The 17,588-nt window shown below is 41.4% G+C and overlaps 1 protein-coding gene across 1 annotated transcript in view; it reads right to left on the reverse strand.

Annotated features, from left to right (window-relative positions):
• Positions 1–2,584: 2,584 nt before the first annotated feature.
• The window catches only part of tango6 (transport and golgi organization 6 homolog (Drosophila)), a 44,672-nt gene continuing 29,668 nt past the window's right edge, over positions 2,585–17,588 (reverse strand). The window contains exons 16-18 of the mRNA XM_078257676.1: positions 12,554–12,705; positions 9,889–10,002; positions 2,585–3,034 (exon numbers count right to left, since the gene is read on the reverse strand). Coding sequence (XP_078113802.1) covers positions 2,858–3,034; positions 9,889–10,002; positions 12,554–12,705 — 443 coding nt within the window. The 3' untranslated portion in view covers positions 2,585–2,857. The remainder of the gene's footprint in view (positions 3,035–9,888; positions 10,003–12,553; positions 12,706–17,588) is intronic.

The following is a 17,588-nucleotide window of genomic DNA, read 5'->3' on the forward strand; positions in this document are numbered from 1 at the left end:
TAATAATTATCACCATGAAACTTCCCCAGTTGATTACTTACATTAAGACAAATATCTTTTGTATTACAAGTTTTCTAGAACTTTATGTTTAAATATGGAAATGAAACATTATCTTGTATATGTAATATGCGATAATTTGCATACATTTCCAGAAGAGAAATCTGAACATTGTAAAAAGCCAGGTTCAAAATTCTTCTTTTATTTTGTTTACATATTAGAGTCAAAGGTTTTTAGAGAGGGGATTTTGGATATCTCCATTTATCATTGCATACATCCAAATATGGTGTCAAAAGCTATAAAATATCAATTATTATAAAATTATAAAAATTAGGCTTTGAATGATATATGAACAAACCCCTCTGCAAAAACCTTCAGAATATAGATAGGAGTGAAACTGGAAAGTTTAGTGTATGCAAGTGCTAATGAAGTGGAGAAGTCTGACTTAAGTCTGAGAAAAAATACATTTTGAGAAAACGGCCTTTGAAGATATGGATTATAAAATATTAGACATTTTGCAAGACATTACAGGTGAATAGGGTAAAAAATTTAACCAACATATATCAACATAAAACTTCCTGTTAATTATTTACATTAAGAAATATATTTTTGTATTACAAGTTCTCTGAAATTTCTTGTTAAAATATGCAAATGAGGTGTTATCTAATGCTAACTTTTGGTGAATTTACAGGTGCAAAAAAGACAAAGTGTATTTTGTGTGTATTTTTTGTGTGTATTTTGGAAGTTTTTTTCCCAATCGACTGAAAGATGACATGCTATGGAAGTAAAATAGCCCAAAAACTCAAAATTGAAAAATTATGGTTTTGCCTGCCAGCGTTTTTAAAAAAAATGGCTGACCAAAGGCAGTAACCGCCAAAACTTTAGTACAGTCAGCTCTGCGCGGCAACTCTGCACACGTTTACGTGGGGCGACAGCCGCTTCATACCCCCATTGCCGTTATCAAAAACCGCTTCCCCTCTGCCGCCTTCCCTCATTGGAATGAAGTTGCTGTGTGGTGGTGTGAAAGCCCCCACATGTGCAACCTTTGGGGTGGCTCAGTCTGTAGGGAGGTGGGTTAGGACCCAGGGGGTCGCTAGTTCAAATCCCCATATGGACCAAAGTACAGAGTGTGGACTGGTGACTGGTAGCTGGAGAGATGCCAGTTCACTGCCAAGGTGCTCTTGAGCAAGGCAACAAACTCCCCCCACTCTTGCAGTTGCAACCCACTCACTGACAGCACTCCATTTATTCATGTATAGGACCTGAGCGGTGTTTCAATTTCAACAAAACAGAGTGTAATCTGTAAAATTGAAAGTATAAATTATTAAACTATCTAAAAAGCTATAATGGCTGTAGGCCATCATCAATGTTGTGTACATTGAAAAAAATATTTATCTTTACTACTACTAATAATAATAATAAAGAGGCTGAAGGCTCTGGCACCCATGGTGGTAATATGTTGGATTCATGTAAATGTATAGTATGTTCATGACATCTTTTTGTTTAAATCATCAATAAACAATAATTTGGTGGCCCCCTTGCAGCAACTCTGAGGACCCCCTAGGGGTCCCGCCGTGGACCCCCTCTTGAAGATCTCTGGTTTAAAGGACTTGAATTTAACGTGTTCAAAATCTCCTAGAAAGTTACTGTTTTTGAGGTGGCACTGACAGAAAAATACATAACCTCCACCAGAGTAAACCCAAGTGCGGCATAAGAGCCGTCGTTCTGTGGCGGTGCTGTGGAGAGGCCTAAATCTGCCACCATGATGAAAGAGCCTGCGGTTCTACGCCGCCTACCACAGTGATATCTTGACTCCGCATTGCGGGAAATATCCATGGGTTGTAAACAAAGCTGGCACACATTATGTATGCCGGCTGTATGTTCACACAGAGGGAGAGATGGAGAAGGTCATGCCTCATACACTGTTAGCCTATTGCCCGATGGATGAGACAAAAGAAGGAATGTCTCATTTTCTCTGTCAGCCTGACTGTTTAAACCCTCCTGGTCCCCATTTGGTCTTGTTTGCATAGAGTAGTCCAGCTGCTGCCCAGTCTTCACTTTAGGTTAGTGTTAATATGTACCAAAGAAGAAATCATTTAATCTACTGCTTGCTATTTTCAAAAACAGCACAAGTCTGAGTTTGTTTAGAATACCTAAGTAACGATACCAAACTAGGTACTTGTTCCGTACTTGACTCAAGAAGAAGACATTAACATGCAACTCTTGCTTTCAGTGATTAAACATTTTACATACAGATTTGTCGTTAAAGTACTTCACTGCCAGAAAGAGGGTATTTTCATAAGCATAGACTGGGCTGTGTATGCAGTAGAATGGCGCAATTTTTTTTTTTTTTTTTTAAATCGGTGCTACATGGCTGCAAGATATTCCTTCGAATTGTTGCTTAATGATGACAGTACTGCCGTCTCGTCTTCCTCCATCCAGGGTTTTTGTGATCACTAATCCTATAATAAAACTAAAAGTAAACTAATGAGCTGTTTGAATTTGGCAGTATATCCTGGGTAATATAGTGGCAATATTATTATAGTAAGTTACCTATTCTGTACACTCTATAATAGAAATTCAGAACTATGTTTTTAAAACTTTATTTTGGAAGTGGACTGTTGGTAGTACATTAGAACACGATGGTATAGGGTCACTGTAACTTTTCTTAAAGGAAAGACTTGGTATGCAGACATGCAAGACTTAGCTGCTGCTGTTACAGACGGGTGGCCTGACCATAAAATCCACATCACATGGAGGCAGAACTAGTGCTGCCTATAAGTCGAGCATATAAAAATAAAGTCCTCTATCAGTCCAAACTATGGAGGGGTTAAGACCCTATGGAAATAAAATGTGAGCTCTATGGCAGGACAACAATCTTCTTCTCCAGCTTCTGCTCAGGGAAGATGAACCTCCTCATTACGCCATCAAGCTCCTCCAGAGCCAGCTGGGCATGGAGCACTGCAACGTCATCCGGGTCTGAGCGAACCACCCACTTTAGAGCTCGGTACAGGTCCAACAACACATCACTGAGAACCTGGAGAAGTCATAGGAGAGAGGCGGAGGTTACACTGTTGAAACAACATTTTAGACTGGTCTGTAGACTGGAATGGATGCTTACTACGGACAGTTTGTTGTTACCGTTTGCTTTTTTTTTTCTCATCCAATTACGTTTGGCAACTAACTCAGTTACTAATAGGGCAAAACTCCTAAAATAAGACCCAAGTTGTATTTCAAATTGGTAAGTACAGAAGCGCAGAGCAAGGAAAGGGTAACCTGGAAGTTAACTGTTAGGGTGTATTAATCAAAAACTTAAGAGGGCACAATGAAACCTGCCAACTATAAAACCTGCCAACAAAGAGAAATGGCATTAAATACCTTCCTGTTTTTTAAAGCAATCATCTTTTTTAAGCCTTTCAAATGTATATTTTACTGAGAGTTTAATACATAGAGTCACTGCCTTAAAGAATCCCCATCCTGAAAAACAAAACAAAAGCAGAAAGGAATAACATCAGTGACCTCTCATGATAGCTCTGTAGCACATCCCATAAATCCTGCTCTGAGGTCATAAAACATCAGAACAGAAAAAGAAAGTCAATGATGTCACCCCAACCTCTTCAGCTCTCTCAACGTTGTTTTCAGTAACCATTTCACTAATTAATTGATAGTCAATTTCATTGCCAAAGAAAACAATTGTTATTCAAAAATGAAAATCCCCTTTTTTTTCAATGAAATCCAGCTCTCCTTTTGATACTATTAATGGTCTGCACTCTTTAGCAATAGCCATTCAATGTATTTACATTCAGTAATTATCCATCTATATAGTAGATTTTATTGAGTGGTGGAGTCAACCTCTGTTTACTGTTGGCTCTCCTACAGCTGTATCAGAGCTAATTTGAATTAATGAAAACCCAACATTGCCTACTGTTTCGACTGGCGAAACAAAGGGTGGCTTTGACTGTGAAGCAGTCCCAGGAAACTGGCATTGCCAGACCTTCCTCCACAGCGCTGCGGAGGAGGGTCTGGCTAGTCCACAAACATTTCGGGATGGGAGGAAAACGTGCTTTGGTTTATTGGCATTTCTTCAAACCAATCACAAGCGGTGCTATGTGCCGGGCGGAGCAGCGGTGCCGCTGCAAAAAAGCCTCGGGAAGGAACTTGTTTTGGTGGAACTTGTACGTTCAAAGATTGCTCCGTCCGGCGTTTAGCGCCGCCCAGACGATTGGGATTGGTTTAAAGAAATGCCAATAAACCAGAGCATGTTTTTCTCCTATCCCGGATTGCTGTGTGGACTAGCCAGACCTTCCTCCGCAGCACTGTGGAGGAAGGTCTGGCAATGCGAGACTAGGTTGGACCCTGACGAGATGGATTTTCGTGTGATATGTGATCCCGCGATTCTCGCATGATCTTGTGATATTGCGAGAATCCAGCTACTGTGCAAGCTAAAGGTACGAGTACACAAACAAGGAATTTGACACTGGTTTGTATTTGCTCCTTTTGTACTTACACATAATACACATACAGCTAAAACAAGGACATGGATCAATGTAACTGAGTGCATTTACTCAAGTACTGTACTTAAGTACAAATTTGGGGTACTTGTACTTTACTTGAGTCTTTTCTTTTCATGCTACTTTCTACTTCTACTCCACCACATTTCAGAGGGAAATATTGTACTTTTTACGCCACTACATTGATCTGACAGCTTTAGTTACTTTACAAATTAAGCTTTTTGCACACAAAACACAGGTAGTTTATAAAATACTGTCTTTTATTATAAATGAAACTACCCAACAATATAACGGCCTACAAGTACAGCTGAAATTATTAGCAGATTAAACACTTAAGATAGCTAATTGACAGAACTGTTTTGATCGTTTCCAGTTTCTAAAATGTGAGGATTTTTCTGCATGGAGTACTCTTACTTTTAATACTTTAAGTACATTTTCCTGATCATACTTACATACTTTTACTTAAGTAACATTTTCAATGCAGGACTTTTACTTGTAACAGAGTATTTCTTACATTGTGGTATTAGTACTTTCACTTAAGTAAAGGATCTGAATACTTCTTCTACCACGGCTTCTCAGCCACTCAAAACACCTCCTGCACCATCCACACCACTACACCTGGCCTGCTCTTATTCCTTTTGATCTGCCTCTCTTACCTGTTATAATGTGACTCTGTGTATCATTAGCCATGTACAGCTGGTGCTGCCCTTCTCCAGCTGTTCCAGTAATGACAGGAGCTGGCCTGGGACCAGCGACTGGACAGCTGGCTGTGGTCGTGGCAGTGGCTCAAGAGCCACATCACACTTGTGCCAGCGGCCGGCAGCTCACATATAGGTGCGTTTCCACTGGGCGACCACAGGAGAAACAACACATTTACCTTCTGTTTTCAACGCTACTGGTAGGTTTATACAGTATGAGACTGGGTCTAAAGATGAGAGACGATGATAGGGTTTTGTTCCTAGGTTAACTAAATTTATACTATGGTCTGGGTGAGTACTTGATTCTGATTGGCTGCAGGGTGTCCATAAAAAAAGTGTTATAGGACACCTACTAAAGGAGTTCCGGTGAAACTGGATGCGCCAAGTTAACAAAAAGGAAACGGTGTTTCAGTGCCTCGTCCTCTGAACACCAGGATGGCGCTAACACACAAGCTGCAGGAAGTAAGTTACACTGCCCCTTTGTTTCACAGCGAATAACGTTATCTCTCATCCCGTTCACTGTTCAGGTCGTTACTTCAGGGTGCGGCCGACAGTAACGTTACACATTGTGGATAAAATTGTTCGTAAGTCGTTATATTGTTTTGGGGACAATGACATGGCTGATAGCTAGCTTGTCTTGATGTTAAACATACTGTTAAATTATTTTTACTGGATTGCCAACTGGCAACTGTACAGACTGTTATTGACCTTGAATCTTGCTAGCATAGCGTTAGCTCTCTGGCTCGGAGCGGAGCTGAAGGGTTCTATGAGCTGAGCGGACTATATAAATATCTCCCGTTGCTAAGGGTGGCAAGTCGTATGTAAGGTCCGTTCTATTCCCTGGAGCAGTGACCAACGTTTCGATTGCATAAGAACTTTATGTATAAATATGAATTAATGTTAAAAAATATATATATATATTTGGCAAGTGACCATGGTATAAGCGGGTTAATGCCCTTACACAACTCTTGCTGATTGATATATGAATACTACAGTGATTTAACCTGTAGCCAGGATGTTTTGCGATTGAAAGGACAAAGCTCATGTTAATTTATCTTTTATCCCCAATTAACCCCGAGACGGGTGGGAAGGAGGCTCTCAGATGAGTTTGGAGCAAGAAACCACAGGTGTATCCCATGTGGAACTTTTTTATTCTATGCGGAAGAAATACCCCAGCTGATCTGACGGGACAGGGAGCTGTTGTGAAAACGTTACTGTAATATTAATAGTTGTGAGTAATTGCTGTCTCCTCAGCATTACACTGAAGATGTCATGTTTGGTAAACACAAATCCTTCATCCTTGCAACTTAACTCACCCCAAGTGCCAAATGCGGGTACATTTTCCGTTTGGTGAGTAAATCTCATCGGCCACATGGCGGATAATCGTTTGTTTATGTTTTTCAGTCTTAAGTTTTGGTGAAGGTGTAGCTACTTTCTTCTGTTCCTCTACTGTCTGCATGTCGGAGCTCTACGTGGGCGGGACACACGCACAAATACACTGACGCAAACCCACTCACACCGGAACCCCGCATCAATTCTGTTTACCGGTAGCTAGCGTTTACATCGGGCTGATTAATTAGCCAGTATGTTGCGATTTTTGGTAGGAGTGGGCCAAACTTCCAAAAGAAAGCTCAATGAAAACGGAGGAGGACCCAGCAGGACTTGAAACCACAACCAGAGAGTTGTGTGGTGTATGTTACAAAAGCAAATTAAAATGTATCCGGTAAAAAATGCTTTTTTCATTTTTTTTTTTTTTCATGTAAGTCAAAAAGTTAATTTCAGACACTGCTTTTGCATCTCTTCCTCAAAATTATGATTTTGATTATTAATTACATCATTATTTTAATTAATCTCAATTATATTTTAATTATTGTAATTACTCATTTAGATTTATTTAATATTTGGTATAAAAAACAAAACAATGAAACATGCCCATTGTACAGAGGCTTCACATTCAGATATTCAATTAACGATGGTATTAAATGTGCAGTAGGTAAGACTTATAAAACTAACTTTCTGTCATATTTGATGAAACTGACCCTATGTTCCAGTAGAACTACATGACGCAGATAATAATTTTCCGGCTCCTCTGGCACCACCTACAGCCTGTAGTGCGATTTGCAAAAATCCACCGCTCCCTGTTCAGATGCACCAATCAGGGCCTGCGTGTCAATCACTGCTCATTCATTCTCCCTTGTGGGGGGAGGGGCTTAGGAGACCGTTTTGGGCTTTAGCGGAAAGGGGGGAGGGACTGAGAAGTTGTTGATGTTCAAATTGTTTGGCTAAGTCCTGGATCTTCGCAATCCTACCTACGGCACCTTTAAAACAGACAGAAAAAACGGCAAATCCACACACTGGAGAAGCTGAAAACAGATAATGTTGGCTGCTTTTTTTGCTTTATAATTAGCTTTAAAAAATAGTTGATTGTCAACATTGTTGATAATTAACATTGTGTCGACAATTTGATTGATCAAATAATCGGTGGTGGCCTAAAGTTTAGAGAAGCGAGCTTGTGACCGGGAGGTCGTCGGTTTAATCTCCAGACCTACAATAAAATCAAATCTAGGTGGGGAAAGTAAAAGAGCAGCGCTTGTCCCTCCCTCATTGCCACCACTGAGGTGCCCTTGAACAAGGTCCTTTACTCCAACCGCTCCAGTGGAGCTGCTCAGTGGCCAGCAGATCAGACTGTGGTTGCACTGGGCAGCTTCCAGGTATGAATGTGGAACTGTGTGAACGTGATCAGGGTGTTCCTGCAAAAGAGAGGCTTCCTCTCAGTGAACCTTCCCTGAATAATAATTAAAGAAAAAAAAGAACTGAGAACTTTGATTATATTATTATTGATTATAGTTTTTTTTGTTGTTTTTTTTGGATTATCCCATGTCTAATGTCACAGAAGGGTTTCTCGATCCACAATTCAAAGATTTGATGATTATTTTATAGCATTTATTTAGGTCGGTGATGATAATTTAGCTTGGGTGCATTTGCTCAAAGTGCCCTATAGTGCAATAAATACATAAACTGGCAGAGTTGCTGCCATGTTGTACCCTCAAACCTGCACAGGGATCAGTGAATGGGAGAAATCCAGTCAGCGACCCTGCCTCGCTGCTTCCATTTTAGGAGCCAACGGAACTGTGATGTGATTAGCCTGGAGCCTGTGGTCGACTATCTAAGAACAACACTACAGCAGAGATGCCAAGAGTAACCACACGCTGCACAGTGTGCTGGACGTGAAACCGGCAGAAAGAGAGAACTGGTGTGACTTTAAAACATGGTGTTTGGAGTGAGTCTCCTCCCTGTGCTTGGTGAGAAGCTAACATTTATTGTTATATTGTATATAATGTGTTGGGGTGCACTAGTAGCTACGCTGTCGGCTGGCAACAGTGACGAAAAATACTGTAGGTGTTACGGGTCCTGAGCGTGATCCCATATGAACAGATTATGCTAAAACAGCTGGAAAAAGCTGTAATCAGTAACGTTACCTAAATGAATACAGTGTTGTTTCTTTTTAGCAACAGTTTGTATATTTGCAGTGGTTTCTCAAAAGCATCACGTCTCACAATTATATTCCAGGATATAGTGCTTTTCTTACAGAAAGAGGGCTATTTCAGTCTTTGGACCAGAATAAAATCTGTTGTTCTACTGTGAGTCCATTCAGCTTTAGAATTATCACACATAGCTAATGAACAATCCCAGATGCATAACATATTTTGTAATTTCCATCTCAGATTTTTCTTTTTTTTTCTCTCACTATGACCTGTACTGTCATTACAACACATTATAAACAGACCATAATGGCAGCTCGTTTGGAAAACGTCTTATTTTACACAAATTGTTCACCAAAATGGTTTTCAGCAGTTGCTGAATCGGTCTTCATTTTAGATTGGTCAGCTTAAAAGATTTTCGTGAGTTTTTGAGAGGTGGCGAGCTGAGCTCCCCTCCTCATTTGCATAACGTGGCCTGGATTCAGCTTTATGCAAATGAGGACTTAATTAACAGACCCATGGTGAGTCTGATGAAAACTGTGGTTTTTGCCCAGTCAGCTCCGAGGTAGTCTCGAATTTAGAGCTCACAGCAACTTAATATGATATAGTGGCTTTTGTTTGATATTTAGTGTCAGCAAAATGGCTTTTTATTGAGTTTCCTCTTAGCGAAATGCTCTAAGTGAATCTCAGCTGGGCTTTTATTGTGAAGGGTAGACATGAAAGAGCCAATGTTATGGTAACGCCTTTTTTTCTTAACCTTTTTCAACACGATGTGTGTCAACAGCCTGCTTTTTTCCAAAACCTTTATTGTTCGGCCGTTTAGTTCACAGTTTTTTAATATCCAATATCCAACGGTGTCCAAACTGCTCCAAAATCCAATCCCCAACTTCATTGGGTACCCAGGACACCAAATAGGAAGTAGATTGGATGAAGAGTTCATGAGATATTTCAAAGACAGAAAAACATACATACACATACGTACAGAGGCTTCCCGATTTATTAGATAGATGCAGTGCTCATAACGCTGTTTTCCAAGCCACTGTGGCTGTTATTCCACGGGAACTGCATGAGCAGTGTAAAATCATTTCATGTGAAAGCAGCCACTTTGTCAAATGTATTGTATGGTTTGATATAAAAAGATGCACAAGAGTGTATGTGTTTTATGCATACTCAGTTGTGAGCGTGTGTACGTGTGCGTACCTGGGTGGTTTTTTCGCTGAGGCCTCGGAGCAGCAGGGTGATAACATGGACAGCAGCTCTCCTTACCTCTGCTTCCTTCTCTGTCTTTATCAGAGCAGTCAGACAGGAGCTGAGCTGCGCGCGCGCACGCACGCACGCACACACACACACACACACACACACACACACACTAAGATTTACAGTGGTTTGCAGTGATATAAACATGAAGACATAGGCATAAAGCATAAATACAGTTAGTGATCATGTCTGGGTAAGAAATACAGCACAATCTAGAGCTGTGCTGTATTTTACACAACACGTTTGTCACAAAGATGCCGAATCAGCTGCCGGCCTACACTGCTGAGGTCAGTACCAGAACTAAATTGGATCGATTGATGTATTGGTCAGACATCGAAACAAACATGGGCCCTCCATTGCTCTACACTCCCTCACACGCACGCGGTGAAAAAGTAAAAATGGGCAGGTTCATGAATAAGCATCCCTGTTTCTTCAGCTGACAGTGCTGCTTATTCATGCCAACACACACACACACACACACACACACACACACACACACACACACATTTATTTGAGCCTCTGACCACTGCAGCAGCCTGCAGCAACTTAGAGCCTGATCAAAGTAAGTGAGCATGTATGTGTAGCCCCCACACACACACACACACACAAGGACACACATAGCCTTTTTTTAACTGCATATTCACCTCATGCGTTTCAACAAAAAGGAAGCACTCAGTTGTGTTATCTTTTAACTTCCTGTCTACACTGTGGACTGTCTACAAGTGGGAATGTATTGCCTTGTGTATTTGGACATCTGCTGCTTGTGATCATCTTGCACCTGGCGTTTATCAAATATCTGACCAATTTTACAATATAACGTACAGAAGAACTGCAAGTGCTTGGACCAGAAGAGGCCATTATAATTATTTCTGATTTGGAGTCATTCAACTGCAGTAAATTGTAGACATCCAATTCTTAATTTCAGCAGGATAGGACATAATAATGGACAGCGTGGTGGTACCTGGCTTTATTGGGACATATAGTTACATATAGTCCACGTAGCAATGAAAATCTATATCATGTCCATGCATTATTTGCCCCAGGGGTAGTATGTATATGGTATATAAAGGGGAACCAGAATAAACCCCTGGGGGACCCCACAAAAGAGAGGAGCACAAGAGGAAGACGCATATCCAAGCATAACAGAGAAAGACCTGTTGGACAGATAAGTCACATCACCGATGCCAAAATAGTTTTTCAAACAACTGATTAAGACATTCTGGGCCAAAGGCTGAGCTGAGGTCAAAGAGAATTCAAATGGAGTATGGGCCTGCACAAGTGACAAGCAGTAAGTCATTGTCGAACTTGACCAGAGCAGTCTCAGAGAAATCTTTCGAAATTTTGATAGTTGTTCATAAAAGAAATCAACTGTGTGGAGACAAGAATTGGATAACAATGGCAGCTTAGAGATGGGTCTAAAATGACTTAAGACAGAGGGATCCAGAAAGGGCTTATTTAAGAGGGAGTAAACCGTGGCATGTTCAAAAATGAAGGGGGGAAATGCCAGTAGACTGAGAGTAGTTAATAAAGGGATTTAACTGGTTGGCTGAGCGAAGGACCAATCACAGAGTTTATGGTTTAGGGAGGATTATGGGACTATAACCCTGTTTAGCCATTAGTTGGAGAGTCCCTTGTTTCTTTGATGCTCACATGAGAGAAGATCTTGGGAGACACTGCAATTAATCGTTTTTTCCATTGTCTTCCTACAATGTCCTTTTAAAATTCCTTATTTCTTAATTTAACCATGACAGATTTTTTTTTATTTTATTTTTTTATAATATTTATTTATTGAACTTCTGAGTGTTATCACTGTAAACCTCCATGCCTCCACATAACCACTCACAATTTCAATTTATATACATTTCACAAATGGAAAAGTGAAATAACTATAATACTGATAATACTATAACTAATAGGAGCAATTCTTATTAAAACAACATAAGTATTTCCTCTGCCAGGTCCCATAAGTACTTAATTAGTTAGTAGTTAATATTTCAATGGCAGCTTTTACTAACACACATAGCTGAAATATGGCAATTCTCAATTATTTTTAATTCTGCCCATCATACTTCTGCAAAAGGCTTTGATTTTAATGTAATCCATCCAATGGACAAAGGGATAGATTTCACTATGAAATGAAATCACAACTTGTATTCCTTTATTTTTTGCTATATTCAATCAGAATGATTGCATCATGAGGTGTCGCGATCTAAGTCGTACATCTTCAACTCAGTTATTTCCTTATTTGAGTACAGCATAGAGTGCATAATTACATTTATACCATGGCCACTTCTCAAAGCAAATGGACAAATATCTTACAATGTTCAATTTATAGAGCATCTTTGATTGTAGTGAATTTCACCATTTATGTAGTGTAAAGCACCTGAATTGTTGCTATAGTCATTTGCAGTCTAAAACTGGCAGGGCTTTCATGAGCACTGATTTAGCGACTAACCTATCGACCGGACCTACAGTTTATTTGAGGTGTCCTGATGTATGAAGTTTTTTTTTTAATGAAGCCACAATGTCTGTTTACCATGTGCTGCTGCAAAAACCCAGTTCCTCCAGGAGGATCATACAGGTTTCAGGTCAGTGTGCTCCCTCTCACCTCTTGAGCCACCGTTCCTAGGGCATAGTCCAGTCTCTGGCAGAGTTCCCCCAGGTTGGACAGACTGCTGGCTCGGACGCTTTGGTCCGGGTCCCTGGTTCCTTGCAGGAAGACGCCAACCAGAGGACGGCCGAGGTGGGGCGCCAGTTCCCCTGGAGAAGGAATAGAGGTGAGAAAGACCAGGCAAACAGGTTAGACCCCAGGTAGTCTATATCCTTGACGTTCCACTTCCGGGATTGCTCCGGTGCTGCAGGAATATTCCGCTGGATGCATGTATTTATGCCGATGTCCGTTTCCTTACGCTTTCTTTGTGTTGACATTTTAAACTCCGGTGGATTTATGAGGACTATGGTTAACTGCTCCTCATATCTCTGCAGGGTAAATTGAGACAGCTAGCTAGACTGTGTCCAATCTGAGATTTCTCTCGCACAACTATTTTACAGCGGCTCCGTGCGGAGCTTAGCACCACCCATGACGAATGTGATTGCTTTAAAGAAATGCCAATAAACCAGAGCACGTTCCCATCCCGGAATGCTGTGTGGACTACCCAGACCCTCCTCCGCTCCGCAGCATGTGGATGGTCTGGCAAAGCGAGACTAGACCCCAAGTCGTATATCTTAAATGCATTCACAGTAATAAAATAGAGACCTTATTTTGTATCAGGTTAAATAAAGATGTCAGTTATCTGGCTCTCTAGCTTACAGCAACCTGCATCTTGTTGCTGTAAGCTAGAGATCGCAGCAACAAGATGCATCTCTAGCATCTTGTTGCTGCAAGATGCTAGAGATCTTGCATCTTGCAGCAAAATAAACTAAATAAACTATGTACAGAAATGCAAGACCTTCTTTAAAACATGCGGTTATTATCAAATGCAATAGTAAGTATTGTCAGTCCTGGAGTCTTTTATACCAAATAGCATATGCTCTATTAGAACTTTGAAGGATTGAAATATCAATATAAATCTATAGGCTAATCAAACATTTGATCAGTCACTGATGCAAACAACATAGACCCAGTGACATTAAAATTCAAGTCAAGCTAGCGAATATCTAACTTAAATTTGACTTCAGCTTGATGCAGATCATATTGGGCAAAACATGTATTCAGCTGATGATCATAAAAATAACTTTGGCCTGGTGTTTGGCCAGAAGCGCCGCTTGTGATCCTCTGCTTGTATGGTGAGTTTATAGTCATGCTAGCTCCACGCCTTTGATCCAGCCATAACATTTTGAACAGACATCTATGGTTCCCAGAGGATGAAGCCTAGCCACTTTCATAATTCCCTGACTTCTCCTCTAGCGCTACCATCAGGTCGACATTTGTGGTTTTTTTGTGAAATGTCTCTATACTATTGGACGGATTACAATGAAATTTGATACAGGCATTCATGCCCCACCTCAGAATAAACTAGATTATGACTTAATGCATTGATTCACTGTATTGCTGCAGAGGGCAATTAGTTGTATCTAGTAACTAATGACATTCCCATCAGTCTCAGTCAGTCTGTACTTTGCATTTAGTGCTCATTAGCAAATGCTAGCATGCTAAACTGATGGTTAACATGGGTTAACATATTTGCTTGGCATCTGCATGTTAGCGTATTTCTCACACATCTCCAACTGTATATCAACAACTGGGCCGCTAGCCTCTATATTATACATTTGTCCTGACATTGCAATGCTCCCTTCTCCAAAGCAAACGTACGATGTGATCAATCAAACATTGAGCTGACTCACTCAAATCCTAACACATCCCGTTGTGTTGACATGACATGAGCCAGTGATGGAGTCCGGGCCTCAGAGTTCGACTCAAGTTGCTATTATCTGGACTCTTGAGTCTATACTACTTGGACTTGAGAATTTATGAGAAATCGGACTTGAGCATTCATGAAATAGGACTCAGAAGTTGGATGCACTCTCTTTTTTTTATGGGTAATAGGCAGTGATGGAGTCCTCGATTCGGACTCGAGTCACTATTCTCTGGACTTGTGACTCGACCTCAGGTAATGGTGACTCGACTCGGACTCTTCTTTGGTGACTCGGACTCGACACTAGTCCTGCACGATTCGGGGAAAAATATGAATCACGATTCTTTAGCTTAGAATTGATATCACGATTGTCTGTGTAATGTTTATTGCACACATGAACCGTGACAAAACAAAACGGAAGTACCAAACATAGATTTTTGTTGGCACCTATAGCACATTGCGCATCACCACAAGCCTGTAAACATAGAGGCTTCAATGAATAAAGAAGTACATACTGGCCATTTAAGTACAGTAGGCTACCAAAATTGTGACATAACAAATTGAACTAAATATGGTCCTGATAGAGGCTCTATCTGAACTCCTTGAACATGTCTTTACATAATTAAAACATGTCAATCAACATGCTCCAGCTACAGCTTCAGTATCTAGAGAAATGGAGTTTGTCAATTGCCAGTTTAAATACAGTATCAAAATTCAGAATGATTTCTTAGCACACTCTTTAACTGCTTGCCTTTTATAGAATTAACATTCAACTGGCCATTCAAGTAGGTTACCAAAAATAGAAGTTTAACGCACTGCGCCGAATATGGCCCTGAACATGGCTGTAAATAGGCTACTTTCGGACCTCTTGCCTTGTACGGCTTCATCATATTGCACTCCGTGGTGACGTTTGAGGTGCTGGTAGAGATTTGTGGTGTTACCTTGGGGTGCTGCAACGAGGGCAAAGCTTGCCTTGCAAATCACATCAGACTGACCCTCGTCGTCTCGCTTGAATCCAAAACAAGTTTGGTTTGAGACTGAGTGGTTGGCCGATTCTCGTCCCTAGTATCTGGGTTTTCATCAATATCCATTTGGTTTATTTCCGAACTATCGCGCTCGCTCGACGAGTGAAACACGTGACTAAAAGGCGCTTTGTCATTGGCTGAGGGTGAAGCCCTGAACTTTGTGAGAGCTGTCCTACTATATTTTTTAAATCAAAGTCTTTTAAAAATTAAATTGTGAACAGGGTGAATCGAGATCGCGATTTTATAACGATTTATCGTACAGGCCTACTCAACACTGTGACTCGAGACTTGACTCGGACTCGTCGTGGTGACTCGACTACAACACTGCAATGAGCAATTGGCTCATTATATATGTAGCGTGTCAGTTTATGTTTTATTTACTGAAATGGTTATAATTCCCTGACGTTAGTGTCTTAATTGTCAGGCCAGCTGCACCACCTCCAATATAATACACTGCAGGAAACCATGCGTTCAAGCAAGTTTGTGGGAAGCCAAGAAAATACAAAATAAGCATCCTACAGGTGGTTAGACTGATTTGCAGCAAGGTTATAATAGTTTTGAGTAGTATAATAATAGTTTCTAGTTCTTATTTTATTTGAGTTTTGACTTTTGGGTTTACATTTAGTTTTACAGTAGTTTTTGTTAGGGCCAGGTATAATGTCTCAGAAGTATGTAGCTACATATTCATACAAAATACATAGTTAGAGAATAGCCATGATGTTTAATGTTCAATCTTTGCGCTACTTTAGTGTCCGTAGTTAAGAAATCACGCACCACCCCACACAAATGTTTGTAGACAAGGAGGACACGGAGGATAAAAAAACAAAAACAAAACATGGACTCTTCAGAACATGCAATTATATTCACTTGATTTTTTTTACCCGCGAAAGTCCCCAGACGAGCATCTGAACATAGCCATACTGAGAAATACAGTGTTGTGTGGAGCTGATAGTCTTAATTAGCTTTGTAGTACCTCATTTGGCAATGGGTTGAATGTAACGGACAATAATTAATAAAAAAAGTTACGCATTAAAGCTTTAAGTTTTTATTTAGTTTGTTTAGTAAAAACATTTTTCACTGCTTATTTTCGTTTTCGTTTTCCTTGAAGGTCCATCCATCCATCTTCGTCCGCTTATCCGGTGTCGGGTTGCGGGGTTGCAGCTCCAGCAGGGGACAAACATCCCTTTCCCGAGTCACATTAACCAGCTCCGACTGGGGGATCCCGAGGCGTTCCCAGGCCAGGGTGGAGATATAATCCCTCCACCTAGTCCTGGGTCGTCCAAGGCCTCCTCCCAGCTGGACGTGCCTGGAACACCTCCCTAGGGAGGTGCCCGGGGGTCATCCTTACCAGATGCTCAAACCACCTCAACTGGCTCCTTTCGACGCAAAGGAGCAGCGGCTCTATTCCGAGTTCCTCACGGATGACTGAGCCTCTCACCCTATCTCTAAGGGAGACGCCAGCCACCCTCCTGAGGAAACCCATTTCCGCCGCTTGTACCCTGGATCTCGTTCTTTCGGTCATGACCCAGCCTTCATGACCATAGGTGAGGGTAGGAACCAAAATTTGACCGGTAGATCAAGAGCTTTGCCTTCTGGCCAGCCCTCTTTTCATCACAACGGTGCGATAAAGTGAATGTTATACTGCACCCGCTGCGCCGATTCTCCGACCAATCAATCCGCTCCATTGTCCCCTCACTCGCGAACAAGACCCCAAGGTATTTGAATTCCTTCCCTTGAGGTAAGGACTCATTCCCTACCTGGAGTAGGCACTCCATTGGTTTCCTGCTGAGAATCATGGCCTCAGATTTAGAGGTGTTGATCCACATCCCAGCCGCTTCACACTTAGCTGCAAACCGATCCAGTGAGTGCTGAAGGTCACAGGCCGATGATGCCATCAGGACAACATCATCTGCAAAGAGCAGCGATGAGATTCCCAGCCCACCGAACTGCAACCCCTCTCCACCCCAACTACGCCTCGATATCGTGTCCATGAATATCACAAACAGGACTGGTGACAAAGCGCAGCACCGGCAGAGGCCAACCCTCACCTGAAACTTACTGCCGAGAACCCGGACACAGCTCTCACTTGGTCATACAGGGATTGGATGGCCCTGAGAAGGGACCCCCTAACCCCATACTCCCACAGCACCTCCCACAGTGTCTCCCGGGGGACCCGGTCATACGCCTTCTCCAGATCCACAAAACACATGTAGACCGGATGGGCATACTCCCAGGCTCCCTCCACGATCCTTGCGAGAGTAAA

The sequence above is a fragment of the Sander vitreus genome, chromosome 8 (assembly GCF_031162955.1).
Source record: "Sander vitreus isolate 19-12246 chromosome 8, sanVit1, whole genome shotgun sequence".
NCBI lineage: Eukaryota > Metazoa > Chordata > Actinopteri > Perciformes > Percidae > Sander > Sander vitreus.